General features: G+C 34.9%; 1 protein-coding gene across 2 annotated transcripts in view; it reads left to right on the top strand.

Annotated features, from left to right (window-relative positions):
- Positions 1-20,151, top strand: part of GBE1 (1,4-alpha-glucan branching enzyme 1) — a 174,200-nt gene that overhangs the window by 39,762 nt on the left and 114,287 nt on the right. For both annotated transcript variants that reach the window (XM_035541127.2, XM_035541126.2), the window contains exon 3: positions 9,174-9,289. In XM_035541127.2, the coding sequence (XP_035397020.1) occupies positions 9,174-9,289 (116 nt within the window). The remainder of the gene's footprint in view (positions 1-9,173; positions 9,290-20,151) is intronic.

The following is a 20,151-nucleotide window of genomic DNA, read 5'->3' as shown; positions in this document are numbered from 1 at the left end:
CTTAAACTAATAATCTTTTACTCCATATTGCAATAACTTAAGAACATGTGTGTTTCTACTGTATGGTCAGTATTATGTGCATCTATTTTTATACCCATAAAGTGATGACTTCTCTAAAGGCCCTAGCCTGATCACTCTGCAGCTTTAGGCTGAATGCATCTAAACTACCTGGGGTTCTTCCTGAAGGTCTACTGTTAGGCTTCTATGAAACTGTATGCAGGGAAAGAGAAAATAACAGTGGAGTAACTTGATTTATCTTCTTTGACTTGTCTAACAGCAGTGTTGTGTAAGGACCAAGGCCCTTCGTGATTCCCACTAATCATAAGAGTCTTAGAAGAGTCCTGCAGGAAAATGGTAACCTAAAATCATAAATGAACATAGTCATGAAAAAGTAGGTGGTGTTCCCTTTTGAGGGAAGAGGAAAGAATGTTGGTGGCAGCATTACAGTGGAGGAACTGTATTGCATGGTCTGAGAACTTAAGAGACATTGATTCCACTTACTTAAAACTTGAGACAAAAATAGCAATTTCGTCATTTTTCAGAAGACTAGCTACACTCAAGTGAGTCATGTTACGCAAACTCCTAAATGCAAGTTGGATGCATTTTTGTTCTTAAATCCTGCAATACTAATTCCACTTTTATTTCCGTGTGTTTATATAACTTTAAAAAGGTAAGACTCTTTACATATGCCATTAGCTGTAGTATGTAGTGGTTCTTTTTAAAGTACTATGGTTAAGCTTCTGTAAAATGTGTGCAGTTGCAAAGAAATGGATTACTGTTTTTTTCAGATCCATTAACATTTTTAATGATTCATAGTACTAGGTGTTAGTACTGTTTTATCCATAGTCTCGAGACACACTTGTAAACAGAATAACCAAAAGAAACAGTTAAATATTCAGATTATGATTTAGTTACTAGGCATCACTCAAACTGTATCTATTTTAATTCTGTTTTTTATTTTTTTTTTCTTTTAAAAATTTGATTTGAGGGTCCATGTCACCTATTCACTGTAATAACATGAGTATGTAGACAACAATTATTTTTAGAAAAAAAAAATTAATGCAGAAGACTAACAGAAAAGTTAGTGCAACGCTACTTTCAGCCATGTCTTGTTTGATTCAATTTAACCTACTGAATGACAAGGTAGCTTTCCTTCAAATACTCCTTGTCTTTTAATTGGAATGGATGTTGGTAAAATAGGTTGATGTAGTATTTGAATTTTAATATAGGAGTCAGATACATACTGTGATTCCAAAACTGATTAAGGAATCATGAATGTAGTTAGATTACAGTGCCTAGATTACAGTGGTGCTAGATATCAGTATTGGCTGCAAGACAGCTAGAGGAGGGTATTTTAAAAGCTAAGCTTTACATGTATAAATACATAAAAATTTTCCTTTCCCCTCCTCTACTGTCTGCAATACCACCCCATCATCTACACCTTAAGATTCTTTTATGTGATGGGTATAATAATGTGATGGGGGTAATAGGTTAAATTACTCAACACAATTCAAGATTAAATGCATTTATTTTAAATATGAAACTTACTGGTTAGCTATTTTAAAAACAGACTTTTAATGAAATTAATGCCTAAGATTTACAAAGAGGATATAACTTATTTTGGTTGGAGTGGGGGGTTGGAGGGAAGTACCTGTATATCAGAATGATAGCTAATAACTGAGATGTTTTTCTTTAAAAAAAAAAAAAAAATCAACAAAAAAACCACTACTACTTCATTTAAAAATACTTCATGCAATACATCACTTGAAGAAGAAATTTAGGACTAATATCTTAGAATAGTTTTATCTAGATGTTAATGAAATGTGGTAGTAAGAAGTCAGAAGAATAAAAATAAATTCATTTTAATGTGGAAAAAAACTGCATTTGTCCTATATATCATATTCATCATCAGTCATAGTAAAGTATTCATTCCCAAAAGGGAAGATAATGTACTCAGCCTAGAGGAATGGAAGATTGTCATTCAATTCATATGTGCTTTAATAATATTCTGATGAGAAATTGGGTTGCAAAATCCTAAGATTTAGAATCAGGTTGCTACAGATGCGTTTAATTAAAATTGAATCCCTTTAACCTTTCTTTAAGTTTTTGAACAGGTTAAAGTCTCAAACTAAATTTATGATCATATCATATTTAAATTGAATATCAGGATTACTTTTAATAAGAATTTTTTTATAAAAGCTCAGGTTTATAAGGAGAGAACTAATTCAGCCACTGGGGGAAGGAGGGGGTTGAAATGTTACAGGGAAGGAAATGTCAAATTTGAAATGACAGCAGCTGTTCAGTTTTAAACCGAAATATAATGGTATATAATACTAAAAAGTTAATTCATGCTATGTTTTTAGTTCTGTTGTGGATAGATGGATAACAATGTTTTCTCCGTCATTTACTTAATCTAGTATTGTGTGAGTTTCTTTTAGGTGTTTGGTTGAAAGAGGAGGGGAAAAACAAAATACTAAATGCTGCTACTTAATCTGATAAGATAATGATGTTTGAGGATCAAAAACTAGTGAAAATTATAATGGCAGGTGCAGGCTGTGTTACAGAGAACTTAATTATAAATTCTGAAAGAATTTTAAGTTGATAGTTCATAAGCACGGTTGATAATGACTATTAAGATAAACATGAATAACTTGTTTGTTATATGCATTTGTAAGACTGAGGCTTTACACTCTTTTGAATTATTTTTATGCCTTATAATAGGCAACAAAAGCTTTGACATTAAGATCTTTCACCCCAAATTATGGGTGGTGGTGTCTTTTTGCTATCTCCTGAGGCACTTGTAATGAATGAACTTCATTAGAAGATAGTTTTTAGTGTCATTGTGTCTTCTGGAAAAAAAAAAAAAAGAATAGCATACAAATCTGTATTTGGATTGGAGAATGAAAAACATAAATTCAAGAAAATGCCAATATTTACGGAACTCCTTTTTGTCTGTTCTTTAAAACTTCATAACTGGAGATCAAGACACTACACCTGTTAGTAGTCAGGTACATTGTTTTTACTCTGTCTGAAAAGTATTAAATGAACATTTTAAAACATTAAGTTTTGTCAATCAGTACTTCTTGCATCTCAGTAAATGAAGTGTGTGAGGCAATTAGTCAGCTGAATTTCTGATATAGACGCAGTATCAATGTTATAGCTACCTTAAAAGCTCTGTAATAACACTCGGTATTTTATTTGCATGCTGTATTGCTGAGGAACTTGTTGACTGCTGGCAATTTATTGCTACTTTACAATCAGCTATTTCCAAATAAGTCACTGAAGTGCAAGTTTTGAGTGTAACCCATGGAATTTATTTGGGGAATTGGAATGCTCAAAGTTGTACTTGGCCATGCAATGTCTCAGTATGTTGTCTGTAAACATTATTTTAATCAAAATTTAAAAAGTTACTGGTTTTAAATAACTTAAAAGAGTAAGTGTGTGTGTGTGTATATGTATATATATATGCTAATTCAGAAGTTAATCTTTGATTATAATATAGTCAGACTTGTGGCTTCTGTTTTTTAGTTCACTTTCTTCACCTTCCTCACTCACAGCTAACATTTAAATCTAAAGATTTGATCATCCTGGAATATTTGTTCTGTTTTCTGCCTTATTTCCGCACTAGTGGAGAAGACTTGTGCTGGGTCTGGAGAGAGGGGCTGGCTGCTTTTGGGGGTGGAAGGTTAGCCATTTACTTATTTAAACTCTGGCAGGTTTTCCTCAGAGTGAAGAAGGCAAAACTCCAGCCACCAGTCCTCATAATTTGGATATCTGAAAGTTGAGACTAGAAACTTCCAGTATCTTAGAAAGATTTGTTTTCAGACTTCAACTTTTATCAAAGTGAAGTCTAGATACTATGATGATGTAATACTAAATTTCTTAGTACTTTTATCAAAGCTTTTTGTAGAGGAATACCCAGATTTCATGAGTAAAGACATAGTGCTATACTTCTGTGGCTGCAGATGACTGAAGGCAATACTGAAGTGTAAGCTGCTATTAATATCCAGGGAGATATCATATCTGGGAAGTAATGACATTCGTTTTCATGTCATTATTTGAGTTTGTTTAATGACTTCTTAAGCAGATTATGCTAATGGCCCTGCTATTGAACTGTTCAAAATAAGGCAATGTAGAAAGAAAGACGTAATTGACCACTCTGTGTAACCTGTAGTGTCTGTAGAGAATCACTCCAGTTACGTTCTGATTTTAGTCTTTTGATTTCACGTTCCATGCAAATGAATTTCCAGGTATGTTGTGGGATTGCAATGCTCCTAGTCGGAGCTGCTATTTGACTGGTATTTTTCTCTCGAGGAAGCTGTGTGAATGCTTGTTAGTCTGTATTTTCACTGAGCACCTTCCCGTTAGTCAAAAGTACGTGGTGTGTAGAAGTGCAACTGTCTTAGGAGTGTTTTGCACATGAGATTTCAATCTCAATTTATAAAGTGTTTTTACTTTTGAAAAGTCACTTCATAGTTACAATATTGCACTGCTGTACCAGTTGTTCCATATTGGAACAACTGAATGATTTGGTCAATATGCAAGAAGTGCTCCTTCCCTTTGTGAGATGGAAGAGGAGTGTTAGTCTCAGAGATCAGCTTGGTGTCTAAGTTAACTCTTGAGCCTCAGAGCTGCATGGCAATATACTTGTCAACACGAAAATAAAAGCCAGAGTTGTGGAACAAAAAGTCATTGAATTTATGATTTATCTGGAAGTATTGCATGTGAATTGTATTTTTATAACAAATGGTAGTATCCAAGGTGTCATGGCTCTACCTTTCTTTCTAGAGGAAAGCTTAGTTCATGGTATACCAAGGGTGGAGTTCTGAGCAAGGAGAAGTTTGGTGCTTTGTTTCCCGAAGTACGTTGTTTTTGCAAGATCCAGTCATCGAAAGTGTTAGAAACTAAAAGTACTAGGCTATTCAAGATGTCTTCTGTGTTGGCATAAGATGTTTTTGGGGCCTCAGATTTTGTATTTGAGCTCTTGTATTTGTGTATGTCTTATGGGGTGTCCACAATAGTTCCTTTCTCTCATAAAACGTACTGAAGTTAATTATTTCAACTTCTGTTGGTAAGCTTCTTAACCTTTTTCTGTTTGTAGCTATTGGCAGAGTTTATGAAGTTCTTGTTCTCAGACTAAGATACTTCTCCTTGTCTTTTCTTCCTGTCCTTTTTCTTCTGGAAATGGCAGATGTCTGAATAGTCAGCTATTCAGGTGTTTTGCTTTTTTAGGGATGTTGTTGTCGACATTATTGGCTGTGTTTTGTTGAAAAATCTGAAAATTCATCAGTAAAACTGGAGAAACCTGAACCACTTCCTCTTTGTAGCAGGCCTTCAAATTTCAGGGCATTTTAACTTTTTATGTCTCTTACCTAATATAAGGCAATATTTTCTGTAGTAACCTTCCTAAATGAGTTCCTTTCCAAGGGATTAGAAGTGAATAATGGTTTTAAATAGGAACATCTGGGATAGATGCGTGTTACTTTGTGTATTCTGAAATCATGAACCATAGGCACCAAGTAATGGGGAACCATGGCTGAGAAGAGGAAGAATTAAGTGGAGCATAGGGGATTGCTAGCAGGTGGAGGGGAGAGTGTAAGCAACTGGGGCAGAATTGTGAAAGCTGCCTGTGGAAAACAGGCATGGTTAAATTAATAGAGACGTGCAACCATTCCACCTCTAAAGGAGAGAAGAGTTGGTTGTAGGAGTCCCAGGGAATCTTTGTAAACCAAGGGCATGAGAAGCTTTTTGGAAGAATGTAATAATATAACGTTCTTGGTGTACATAGTAAATTTAAGGTGAATTTTCCTAAGGGAATGGGGAGATACAGGGATTACACAGGGAATGGCAGGGCCTAAGTCACTTCTGTGCTGCTTAGTGTTAGCAAGACGTAGTCAGGAAATATAGCTCAATTGGAAAGAGTTTCAGAAAAAGCGCTGAAGGTGATACCTGGGGATGGAGTGGAGGGAGGAAGATAGTTAGCTGGTTTTGAAAGATTCTGCTTTAAGGACCATATCAGTGTCACTTGGGTTATGCAAAGATGTTCTTCCTATAAAAGCGTATAGTTATCTGGTTTATGCATAATAGTCCCCTGCATTCTACCTCCTATCTCCAAGTACCTGATGCTCCTGATAAGAGGGAGGGCAAGGGAGAGAATACACTTACTGTTTCAGCTTTGGTTGTTCTTCTAAGAAGCTATTGCTTTATTGCTCCAGTAGTGTTTGCTTGGTCCTTAGTAGACCTGCGTTTCTGTTCTGTTATTTTTTGGATGAAGCTTTAGACTAAAAAGCAATCTTACTAAATATGTAAGTTCTCTTGCTATCAATCAAGCAATAGTTTAGTGAGTACTTTCATTCTGCTAATGTGTTTTTCTGTCAGCACTATCCAAATATGTTAAGTGTTGAAAACTTGTATCTAAACAGAGTAGAATTAATTGTATTTCTATTTTTAAGCACAGGGAACACTTGATTATAATAATAATGCATCTTTGCATCGGTTTGACATTACTGTAAAATGAATAGGTACTAGAATGTTTCTTACGCAGGCTTTTGTTTGTCTTTTTTTTTTTTTGGTCATTGTTTAGCCTGTCTGACTTGTGCATTTTGTTTGTTTCTATAAAGATTGGTATCTCTCTGGTTTAAACAGTTATATAAAAGTAACAGGCAAATTTCTTTGAAAGTCTACTCTTTCCCTGAAGCTGAAGACATCCATGTACTATTAGAGAACATTATTTTGCATGCTAGACAATATTTTAGATTATTGACATTTGTTGGAAAAATATATTTGCTGATGTATATAGGTACCTTCACTTTTGTACTTCACTGTACATGGAGATTTTGCACGTGATTTCCATGGAGAAGCAGGTAGTAATCTCTTCCTTAAACTCACCTTTCATTGCAGCAGAGTTCTTCTAGTTGGAAGTGGTCTTAAAATTGAATATAGTATGTGGTATTGTAGTCTATTCCTTAACCTGCTATAGGTTGGTTGGAAGAAATCTCTGGAGAGCATTTAGTCCAAAATTGTGATTGAAGTGAGATGGTTACGAATCAGGTCAGCCATCTACTAAATAGCATTTGCTGAAAGGCAAGTCAAACTGTTTCTTTGCTCTGGGCATGTTTATTTTTCTTTTAACAGAAAAAAAAAAAAAGATTTATCACACATCAACAGTATAATTTAGGAAATTATAAGCTGTAAGACTCGAGAAACACTTGCTACTGTGTTAATTTTTTGCAATATATTTTAAGTAAAAAGAGAATTATTTTTGTCCTGAATATCTTTTAAAAGTTTAGTTACAAGTTTGCATTTATAAGTTATTTCTTTTGATAGTGCAATTTTTGTTCCTCCATGGTAAACTCAAGTAAGCTAAAGCATAAAAATTGATAAGCAGTATGCATTCAGACCATGAAGGAATAAATTGTTTTAATTTTTTAATAATTTGTTTATGATGGAATACTGTGTGAATGCACAAATCAGATTCCTTTTGATCATTGCATTAAATAAATGTTAATTTAATGTGAGTTTCTACTTCTGAAAATGTTTGTTTTTCCATCACTTGCTCCCAAGAGAACTGCTTTCAGTTTTTTTAAGGACAAAGATAAAGCAGATGGCTTTATATCACTGAATCAGCAGTAATATTTTGTTAATATTCTTTTCTCTCCTACTGTTAATATCTTCTCAAATTAGGGGAGGTATTCAAAGATCTTGCAGCATATATAATCTGTCTTATTAATAGGAATCTATATTTTCCTCGTTTAAAGAAGAAAAAAACAATATTCTACAGTGAACTGTAGAATCATCTCAGATGTTAAATACTACTCTTGAAATTTCTGAAAAAGCTTTCAGGTAATTAATACAGAAATTTGTCTTCACTAGTCCACTTTGACCTCCACTGCTACATACTAAGAAGTAATGACATGTATTTGTCCTTGCTTTATCTAAAAACAATAAAAAGCTCTAGAGACACAGTAATTAAGCTGGTGGTTTTAAAGTAGTTGCTACTGCCACTGGAACAGGAGATCTCACTTTTGGTGTCATGTCTGGTTTTTATTTAATTTGTTTAACCCAGACTACCATGTTTAGTAGAAATGCTGTTTTATATTAGCTTAAACTAGTAATGGAACTACAGTTTAGGAAGTGAACATAGACTTTATTTACTTTTACTCTATGTACCTAAGGTCCTGTATAGAAGATCAGCGAAGGCTGTTCATGCTTCTTCCTTGGTGTTAGCTACCTCTCTTTTTACTACAGGAAATGGCATGCAAATGGATTAGTATGGAGATAGCATCTTGCAATTCAGTTCTTGTGTCGACTGGTTTCTTGTTACCTTAGTATTCCCTGTTGCTGGGATCTGTGAGGAGGAGAAGTTCCAAGGCAAAGAAGAGTCATTTTGAAATGTAGCTTGCCTGCTTCCTTTTAGTTCAGAAATAATTGTGTTGCCTGAAGTCTGTCAGTTCAGAAGCTTTATCTTCACTCTCATTTGTGAGAGTTAACCTTGAACATCTATATAAACACACGTGATCTTGGCAGGTGTTTATTCAATTAGGTTATGTCATAATAACTAACCTCATACCTCTCCAGTGCTTAGTGAATAAAAACAGTATGAAGAATCTTGAATTATAGAATCTAAGCTCGTTTCACTCAATGTGTTTTTTATGAAAAGAAACCTGATTTAAGATTTACTTACATATAACTGTGGCGTTTTAGGCCAGTGTTCTTAGCTGTGTTGCTGGTATCTGGTATTGTGTGGTTTTGCAGCCATTGCTATCAAGTTTGTCTGCAGCTTCTTCACTTTTCTGGTTAATACACTTCATGTTATTAATGGGACATCAGTTTGTTAAAATAGAAGCAATGAGATGTGTATGTGTCTCTGTCCAAAGCCAGTTTGAGCATGTGAGTTACGGAGGTGGGTTTTGGTTATGTTTTGTCCAATCTCATTTTTTTTTCCCTCCTCTATAATCAGCAATTGTCAAATCAGAACTGGAGTATGGTTTCCCAGTAAACATCTTATACATTTTATTGAATCTCTTTTAAAAGGGTACAGTAATATCTGATATAAAAGTATTTGTATCTGCTGCAAGTGTATTCTGAAAAAGACTTGACAATACTGTTACACCTTTAAATTTTAATTGGACACATTTTAAGATAAATACCCTTATTTTTGTTTCTTATTACAGATGGCTGGAATCCATTTTCTCATCCATATAAGAAAATGGAGTATGGGAAATGGGAGTTGTTCATTCCACCTGGACAAGACGGTTATTCTCCTGTGCCCCATGGGTCAAAGCTAAAGGTACTAGTTCTTTCCAGTTCTTGTAACATTTCATACGCAGTTTGCCCTTTTTGTTTTCTCCTAAATAACCTTATTATCTTATAATTATTATAAGAAGCAATCAATTTATCTACTTCTGTGAAGTGACCCCAAAGAATGAAATAATATTAACGTCTAATTTTCTTCATGGTGTATAGAAACAGGCATATGTTGCTGAAACGTGGATATAATGTATTGTATCACGTTACAAGGTGAAACCAGTTTTTACATACTGATAATGTGAAAAAATAAGAATTAAGGTGAACATAAAGCTGTTCTATATTTGATGCAACTACTTAAGATGCTATTCAAATCTCAGTATCTTGGTAGAAAATGTTATGCTTTTAACCATAATTTTTCACTTGTTCTTTTTGTGATGCTTTAAAAGCATATGTAGCCTCTTGAAACTTGGAATATTTAGTAATTAAGAATACTTAAAGATATTAAGATATAAAGGTATTAAGAATCAGTCAGCTTAGATTAAGGAATTTGAACTAAAACAGAATGAGGGAAAACTTAGTTGTATTTCATGAACATCAATGAGCATAAAATCCTGTCTTCCAAAAATAAATGGAAAGTTTCTTTGAACTGTCAGATACCACAGTTGTTATGCTTAGTGCAGATACACATAATGACAACTATCAGTAGATGTGATTATTTCCATGTGAATAGTGATTTCAGTCATTGAGATATAATTCTGAAAATTTGACTTGTTGCAATTTGAGCTTGTGTTCTAGAGATGTCAAATGATAACAGGGGACAGTAATGAGTAGTTAAGGGAAGAAATGTACTGAAAAAATCTATAGACCAGGAAAATTAAGCAACTGGGAGTATTTGTATAACATATACTATATTCTCAGGGCTCCCATGAACAAAACTAACACATTGTAAAGAATCTTCAATTTTCTGTTGAAAATCTGATCTTAGGTAAACAGAGAATCTGCTGAAAGAAAGAAATGCATAAAAATGCACTGGAAATGCTTACTCAATGTATGTTCTTATCTCTCTGCATTTGTTATGGCCTATGAAATTGTCCCAATAATAAATATGGATAAATTGAAATCATTCAAGGAAGTAATCATTCAAGGATGTGAGAAAGCTGATTTTATTCCACAGAGCAGGGGAGCAAACAGTTGTTTGCAACTCTAATGCAGTGATTATGCAGTAATTTGAGATTGCAGAATTGTTACTTAATATTTTCTATGGTTTAGAGATATGTTAGTTTTTTTAATTGCTGATAAATTTACCTTTTGTTGTATTTACAAAGGTATTGAACTTACCTACTGTAGAATATTCCGTGCTTAGTAGAGATAAAAGTGTGAATGATGAGTAATATCGGTACTACTAGCAAATAGCATATATTCATAAATGTGTTTGATAAAATTAAGAGTTTTCTTGCTCTTCAGAAGTGTATGCAATTATAATTGATGACTTAATCCATGTAGAATTTCTTCCAGCCTCATCTGTAACTTTGATAATCTTTCATGGCACATTTTTGTTACTTGGTGCCTACACAACTGACTCTAACACATGTCCTTTCAATGTATTTACCGGTAATAACTCAAGTGGGAGAATATTCTTCAGTTAAGGTAGTTCTAAAATGGCTTATCTGTAACAAAATGTGAAGTGAGGCTGGAATATTCCACGTGTGGTGGGAATGCATGTTTTCCTTGTGCTACAGGTGATCTTTTTCTGCTGTTGTTCCAATAACGTATTTGGAAAACTGCTGCTCTTTAAATTTTCTTGAAACTACATGGTTCCATTACAAGACTGTGGCCATTCATAAGTATTTTGGGGAACATTAGGACTTGTGTGGTAGAGCGCAGTTCTGCAGTTCTTTGTTCATGTAGAAGATGAAAACATTGGATTATATGTAGATAGCAATTACTATGCAGATTGCAGAGCTGATGTTTAAATACACAGGTAGTGTACTAGACTGGGCAACAAAAATTATTTCTCCTTGGTATTGAAGGTGTGTGTGTGTATACTTTTTTTGCATTACTGTAAAAAGCATAATGGCATATGTTTTAAAGCCTCTTTTGACAATATTAATTCTCTGAATGTCTTAAATCTCTTTAAAAGTTGACTACATAAATATTTAATTAATCTGCTAGGGGGGAAAAGGCTCCTCTGGGAGGTCCTTATCTTTGGCTTTTCTATACGGTATTTTCATCTTCAGTTCTACGTAGGCAAATTACAAGTACTGAAATTGTGACAAGGTCATTTCTTTTTAAATAAGTAACTTCTGAACCAGAACGGGAAATGGATGGAGTGTAGCTGATGACACTAATTTAGATCAGGTCACAAAATATTTTTATAGGAAAATAAATGAGGAATAGAGGTGAAACATTTTCCTGTTTTCAGTAGTAGTAGACTGTCTACTGTAGTTCTTCTGGCAGTCTTCTCATAAATAAGCATAAACATTGAAGGTAAGTAATTAAAAAAAAAAAAGGTTCTGTTGCAGATATTTTGGTATGTTTCTGATGCATCTTCTGTGTCAAGGGATAAATACTTAAAACAGTTGAAAATGACTGTCGTGTGAATTACAACATCCATCTACAAAATAGTTACCTGCTGGAAAAGGGCACTTTTTTTTTTTTTTTTTTGAAAATACCTAGTGGTATTTTTTGTCTTTGTGGAAAATGCCACGAGGTATTTCCAAAGCTCCCCCTAGATCAATTAATTATCTTAGAATGAGTTGTTTAAACAAATGTAATTCATGTTGTGATTGTGTGAGTTTTTCGTTTGTTTTAATTTCTGACAGATGTCATAACCTGACCACAGATTTAAAACAAAGAAAAAAAACACCTCTCTTTGCTTCACTGGATTGATCTTCTTTGTACATTTGTTGCATTATTCTAATGGAGGTAGTCTGTTTGTATGTCTCATTCTAACAGGGAGGGTGTGTGCGTATCTTGTTTCATTGTCAAAAATTCTTCCTTCATTGACGGAGCATTCTTAATTCCTCCCTCATGGCATATACCAAGCTTTTTAGAAAAATTCAGATTGATAGGCTTCCTTACTAAGTCTCCTGCATTGTTGTACACATGCAGGAGATTATATGTGCTCCACTTCATTCTTTTTAGTCTTTATTTTTAAATTAATTTTATAACTGCTTAAAAATACCTGTAAATTCAGTTGTCACTGTCATTTCTAATTTTTAAATAGTGTCAAGTGAAACTTAGGGCTGGGGATAACACTTTTAAAAATAGAGATCTATCTCCTTTGGGGAACGTGTTTAAGTTTGCATTCCTTTATAGGAATGCAAATGATCAAAACAGAAGATGAACAATTGGAAAATAGCCAATAAGAACTCAGGCCTAGATGAAAGTAACTTCCAAATTCATGGCTGATGATCAAGTTCTAAAATATTTTGACACACTTAAATAATAGAAGGTAGTAGGATCGGTACTTCTAAAATATTGGCAGTTCCGAACTATCTGACACCACAAAACATTGATTAGGAAATAATTTCCATTAAGAGACCTGTATAGCTGAACCACTAAGTTTTTCTTTTGTGTGCTAGAGAGGATATACTGAAATAGTAGTAATTGTTCAACTCTCTAGTAATGACAGTTGATCTGTGATTTCTGAAGTGATTTGACAGAATATGAATTTTATATATTAAATTTATCTGACACTTTATCTGACAACATGCTGGGTAGGTGCATGAAATTAAAGCACTGTATACCTCTAAATTTCATTTGTATGTTCATGAAATTTCACTGTAAGTGATTCTGGTTTATTTCTCTTCAATTATAAAGGAAAGTGTCGGGATGGTTGACATGCCTCCATGTTGTAACTTTTTCTAAAGGCATAGTAAAGATGAGGAGGTAGTCATCACTGATACTTCAGACAACATTATTGGTTTCAAATGGCTTTTTTGACGCCATATGAATTAGCTACTCATGAGTAGCTTTCTCAGATAGCTTTAATATAATTGCATGCAGATAGATAGTAGTATTAAAAAAAACAAAAACTGAATAATTGTTTTCAGTTTTCCTTTTTTTTTTTCATCACTAGTTTTGGCTGTGTTTTAACAGATGGTTTCTGGGTACCATAACCTTCATATGGTGATAGAACTAGTCATATACAGCTCAGGGACAACTAACAAGTCTTCCCTGGAAAGGTCACCATAGAAAATGGTAGCAATTTCTCAAAACCCTGCATTCTACCAATCACTAAATTTATATCGTTTCCTCTCCCGCTCATGTTAAACTTCAATTATTATGTTTTACAAGGAAGTGTTTGTATCGTAGTGAAGTAGTTAGATTTGATATTTTGTGCACTTTTTAAGAATACACTTCTACTGACATTCCAGGCTGCTATATATTTGAATGGTTTCAGTGATAGCTGAAAAATATTCATAAGTGCCAAGTTCAGTTTAAAACTGGGGCTGGCACCATGGTCAGCAAGTCTTATTTTGTAAAACAAAAACAAAACCCACTGCTACTATTGTTTTTGGGTAATTCTGTAGTCCAAATAAAACTCTTCTTAACTTTAAATTGTGAAAAGGAAGAACTGCTTTGTATCAGAACATTTTAACATACACTAACAATGTTTAAAAGACCTGAAAATAACTTGTGCCTTTGAGGCTGTGGGGAGAGAAAAGTTGGTTGGAAATAGCGTTATTAAAAATTCATCTTTACAGTTTTTACCACTGCGTCTAGTAACTCATAGAGCTGCATGCTCTGTGTTTAACTTATAAACCCTGAAAAAGAATCAAATGTAGTAAGCAAGTAGGTTAATCAGTGTCAGGGAACCACTGATAGTAAAATTAATCAAGTGTAATTACTGCCAGTGATGAAGTAGATGGCGTTGCAGTTGACCTTACTGATCAGAAAGTCCAGTGGCTTAGTATCAGGCTGGTTTCAAGCTCAGATCTCATGCATTTCAAGCAGTCTGCAGTCAAAATTAGGTGTTATTAATTTCAATATGAAAACCCAGTAAACTTGAGTAAGTGGGATAACGGGCTTGTGGTTAGAATGCTAGGTATAGAAGTGTTTGTGATGTGTTGTTTTTTGTGTGGGTTTTTGTTGTTGTTTTGTTTTTATACAAGATGTAAACAGGTTATATGTAGGAGAAGGAGCACTAGCTGATGTACTTCAATAGGAATGCTTCTTCAGGAAGCTTCCTATTTGCATTCTTATATGTACAAGCAAACAATGTTAATATTTCCTGCTTCCAGCTTAGCTGTGTGTGTGGAAAATATCCTTGCTTATACTCTAAGTTCCACATAATTTAAATTTCATGTCATGAATGGTGGGTGGGTGAAACAAAATAAACCCGTCTTTTCAAAGTTGATCAGTAAGTGAAATGAGTATTCCGCAGCACCATGCTATGTAATCCGTGTGTAGCAAGGAGCAGACGTGGTGTTGCTGGCATTTTGAATTTTAGGGAACAGGATTTAAATCATACAACATATCTATTTCCATATCATTTCTATTCAGTACCTCGGTGGTGCTAAATGGGAAGTAAAGCCTCAGTTAGATATGTGGCAATGCCCTTTGTTTCATTGCTTGATTGTGAGCCCTGACCCTTTAGCAAGTTATTGTAGACTTTTCTGTGTTAACTACAGATTAAATTTACTAGCAGGAGGAGTTGTTACCTCAGTGGAGGATAAATGGCCTCTTGACTTTGTTTACCAAATCCAAATAGGCAACGTGCAAATACTCCTGGGCACGTAGGAGAGGTTGTAGCAGGGATGAAGCATTGTAATGCAGTGGACTGTTGCTCTTCAGAGCCTTTTTTGTAGGCTGAGCCCAGCAATTCAGAATATTCTTGTTCAGTTATTTTGGCAGGCTTAGTTCTCCTGTGACTTGAAGACTGCACAATTTTTTGGCAGGAGGTTTTGCTATTTAAGAATGGTTTTCTTTTAGTTTACCCACACAAGATGAATCGTGTCAAGTGGTATTAGGTATATAATAGAGCAACAAGTTTTTTGGAGGGGAAAGGAGGAGAGACTTTTCAAAAGGAAGGGGTCTTGAAATAGGATTTGAAATTTGAATGTCCATACTAAGTTTATATAAACATGACTGTTTTCTTTTAGAGTTTCTTGTTTGTTTTAGGGTAGAGACACTAATTAGTTAAAGCTTTTAACACTTTATAGTGTGACTTACTGGTGGTTTAGAATTTCTAATTTGGGGCTGTATTCATGTCTAATATTGTTAAGATTATAGGCCAAGGAGAAAGCAGAAGATTAAAACTTTAGTATTCTTATGGACCTATTCCATACTGTGTATGCTAAAGTCCTGTCAGATGGAATCTGTGTTGGCAACACAGGAGGTGACCTCAGACCACAGGGACCGCATCAGAACTATCTGCATTTTTTGGTTATCCACCAAAGAGGCTGTGACAAAAGATGACAGGGACTCTTGAGTTGTTGGGGATGAGGACAAGCAAAGTGAAAGCACCATTTGGGGCCATTAGCTACCCCAATCACCTGGAAAACACTGTAGGAGTATGTCACAGGAAATGGTGGTGTTGAGCGTGACCTACTTCATCTCCAAAAGACACTTTGCTGTCAGTTGGAAACAGTTGTGAAGGGGAACACCAGAAGGTATGCATGCTATGCCACAAACCACCCAATCGCAAGGTGCATTATGCAGCAGTTGTCCTTTACAAATGCTTTATAGTAGAAGATAAGTAATACTTAATGCTTGGGTGCTTCTATTACACACTTGAAAAGCTTCTTTTCTACTTGACGTGGCTTGAACAACTCTAATAAGTTACACTTATTGTGTGTAATGTGCTTTATAATTATGGTTGCTTTCCAAATTATGCTCTCCTACCCCAAGACTCTGTTATATAATACATATATGAATTTTTTATAATATGCATACAGTTTTTATAGTCTTTAGTATACATCACCATTATGGTAACTTGATTCTGGTTAAGTCACAGTGGGGGGGAAAAAAGTATTTATTGAATTGTGTATTTTAGAGACCCTAGTTTTCCCTCAACTTTTATTAACTTGATTTTGAAATAGTTTTTCAAACTATTCTAGCCTGAAAGTTTGAATGCTATCCTGCAGTGCAAATGTGTTTTTAAAAAATAATCTATCTGTAAACACCTAGTGGTGAAATACCTAGTGGAGTCATCTTTGTGTAGCTAAAAGTTATTGAACCTGTTGTTTCTTCCTGTACTTTATAGTAGTTGATTAAGTGAAGTACTGTCTTTAGCTTTGTGCCTGTTGAATTGTATTGGGCCTGTTTCTTTCCATGTAATACTGCTTTCAATATTAACAATGCTCCTATTGTTTACTTGATTTTTAAGTTTGATTCTCCTATGTTATTTGTATCTCTTTCTGCATAAATGCTTTTGTAATAAATAGTAGGCTGCTGTCTCAGTCTTTTGCATTGCACTACGTTCCAATAGATACTGTATTTTCTGTAAGTTTATGTTAGTATATATGCCTTCTAATTGAAGCAGGAAAGTGGAGGGGGGGGAGAGAGAACACAGCAAAAGTTGTTATTGTTAAGCTGGTCTAGTAAACTAGTTCAACACGTTTTTATGTTCTTCATTGGAATTGAAACACTTGCTGAATTCAGAAATGGAGTTATATCTCCCTCTTTTGGAAAATTGGGGCATGACTTGGCTTTGGAGTTAGTCTTTTGCTTCTGTCATACCTTGATTTTATTTATTTTTAATTTTCCAAGGGGCGGGGGAGGACGGGAGAGTTTTGAACAGATATAAATATCCCTGATAAGTTCAGAGTCTAATAGCTGATGTGATATATTTGCAGAAAAATAATCTGCACAGAAGATTCACACATGACTTCTGAACCACGGATACTTCTCTACAGAACTGTTTTTAAACATAAAACCACCTGGGGACTATTCACATGTATCCAGTAGCTAATTAGCATTCTCCCAATATTTGTTGTAAATTATTGTCCCTTTAGCACATTTCTTCATAAAATTACTAGGAAGAGAAAAAAATAAAGCAGGCAGCTTTGTCTTGACTGATTTTCTTTAGACCGTAATCTTAAATTGATGAGGAAAAAAGTTGGAAAGGGGGAACTTGGAAGAATGTGACTGGAACGTTCTATTTTTTCTTTCGAATTTATCCAACCTTCAATTTATGAAGGAGAGGAACCTGACAGAAGCAACGTGCTTTCAATAATTTCTGAAATTTCTTTTCAAGGTTTATACTCAATTAACTTGTTAGCAAATTGCTTCAGTGACTGTAAGCACCTCGCAAGAAATGCAGGCACCCTGACTGAAATGCCTGATTCATTGGTTCTCTGTAGCTTTAGAATCTAGGGGACGGTGACATTTTTCAGTGGAATTTCAACATGTAGAAATCTCCCGTTTTCCTTGCTTTCTGCGCCACTGATTTGGCTGGGAGATGGTTTGGGATGGTACTTCTAGCTGGGAGAAGATGGAGTGTCAAACAGTTTCTGATCCCTCTTCCCCTTTTTGTGCCCATCTTGGGCTATGTTAGGTGAGCGCACACAGGAGCAGGAACGGTATGGCAGTAGTGAAGAAGCAGCATTTGCTTGTTTATTCCTTGCCTTCTATTGCAGAGGCTGCTAAAGCATTGCCCAGTTTGTCTGGACTCTGTCAAATCTATCAGGTTGAATAAGACAATTCCAGAATAAAGCTCTTAACAATGCTATTCTATCCTAAATTTTTGGCAGGTGTTTTTATTTTCACTGTATCCTCTTTGAAGGTAAGTGTGGGAGGCAAGGAGCTCTGAATTCTGGTCCTGGATTCTCCAGCAGATTGCATTCCCTTACCGAAAAGTGTCCTGCTGTGCTCTCATGTATTGAAAACATACAGCAATGTCACCTCTAGAACAGGGAGAAAACCTTCTTCGGAGTACTTTGAGCATATAGTGAAATAGTTGAGCACGCTACGTTTATTGGCCAACTGTGAAGCTGCCTCAGTTTGCTCTGTGAGGTTTAGTTAATAAACCTGGATGAACTGAAAACAGCATACTTTTTTGTTGTCTGTCTAATACATTATTGCCTGAAAAGTAAAGTGACTTCTCTGTCACAGAGGGTGGAAGTCCTTTGCTTGCAAACCAGTATGAAAGAGAAGGGTACTAGTTGCTCTGTGGCTTCCTGTGTGTGTGAAATTCAGGGTTGCTGATGTGATTTTATTGACTCTTGTAAATATGCTCAATTTGAATCAACCACTAGCAAAAGATGATAATCAGAAGTATGTATTCTATTGAGTATTGGATACACTTTGTGGAATGGAGACACACAGTGAAAGGTGTCCAGGGAGAGGTACTTTCAACCGATTGTAAAACTTTGCTTCTCTATTTCTGTGGCATCTTGAGATGGTTCAAGAAAGAAGGATGAACAACTTAAGAAAAAAGAAAAATGATCTTATAGCAGGATTGCATCAGTGACTTGAATGCAGGAACAGGCTTTGAAACTGAACAGCATTTATGAAGTAAAATATAAGATCATGTTTCCTTATAGCAGCAACATGCTTTAAGTATAAAGTTTTAGAGAGTTTAAATTGGTTCAGATTCTTTTGTATTCTTGTAAACTTGTGCATACTCTCATTTCCCTTATTTTAGTGGAAGTAAAAATGAAAACTTTTCTTTGTCTTATAGCATATATTATACTACAAAACGTCTTGGTATACAAGCTGTTTTTCCCTTCCCCATGCACTTAGAGCAACTGAGGAAGGGAAATACTGTGATGTTTAGTTTCTAATAAATTTCATATAGCAGAAAGATGATTATCTTATTGCAGCATGTAACTTAAACTTTCCAGAAAGTATTTAAGACCTACACCTGACACGCTTTTAGGTTTTCAGTCGGACTTATTTTCAAATCAGGTGCATGTTGCTGAGTCGTGGTGTTTGCACCTGTGTTCTTGTGGCTTTTAGTTTTTTATATGCAGATAGTCTTGTCTCAGAAGTGAATAAATGTAAAGCTAATCATAGAAACATAGAATATCCTGAGTTGGAAGGAACCCACAAGGGTCATTGAGTCCAACTCAGGCACCACACAGGTCTACCCAAAAATTCAGACCATATGACTGAGAGCACAGTCCAAACGCTTTTTAAACTCTGACAGGCTTGCTGCTGTGACTACGTCCCTGGGGACCCTGTTCCAGTACGCAACAACCCACTCATTGAAGAACCTCTTCCTGATATCCAGCCGGAACCTCCCCTGTCGCTAAATAAATTAAAAAAAAAAAAGAAATAAAGCAATCGGCATTTATTTTTGTATTACAAAACTTCATATTTTGGTAATATTTTACAGTTTATCCTTTTTCTTCTTAGGGCCTGTTGAAAAGGGGGGGGGGAAGAGGAGAAGGTTGAAAAACTGTAATGAAAAGCTAGGTTATAAAATATAGAAATAATAGCTTATTGCCCTTATAAATATGAAGTTGATGACATTTCCATATTTATATTAAAGGTAGTCCACTCTCTCATTATACTAACTATTGTTAGTTTGACCAATTTAATTTCATCATATTAAAAGCCACGTATACCAACAATCATTCCAAGGGCTTTCAAGCTATTAAAGTAATGAAATAATAATAGTGTTTCAGAGCAGTTTATTGGCTTGTATATCTTTTTTAGTTCTCTCCTACTCTTTCCTGGCTGTTTCCCCAGCTCCAGTATAAATGACAAACCACTGTGTAACAAATTTCCTAAAGTGTAAAAATACCATTCTTAATTTCACATCTGTAAGAGGTGTTTTTTGTTTTTGTTTTATCAAAAATATTTTCAAATGAAAATGAGTACCTCAAAAACAAATCATGATGTCTCAATGACAGCTCCTTAATTTCTGATGCTTGGTCCTGTTTCATCAGCAGCAGGAAAGAGCTGTAGATGACTTAAAGGAGTGTGTCATAACGGAAAACAATACTTGCA

The sequence above is a fragment of the Cygnus atratus genome, chromosome 1 (genome assembly GCF_013377495.2).
Source record: "Cygnus atratus isolate AKBS03 ecotype Queensland, Australia chromosome 1, CAtr_DNAZoo_HiC_assembly, whole genome shotgun sequence".
NCBI classification, from domain to species: domain Eukaryota; kingdom Metazoa; phylum Chordata; class Aves; order Anseriformes; family Anatidae; genus Cygnus; species Cygnus atratus.
Note: the sequence above shows the minus strand (reverse complement) of the source record. Positions and strands in the feature narration are given on the sequence as shown.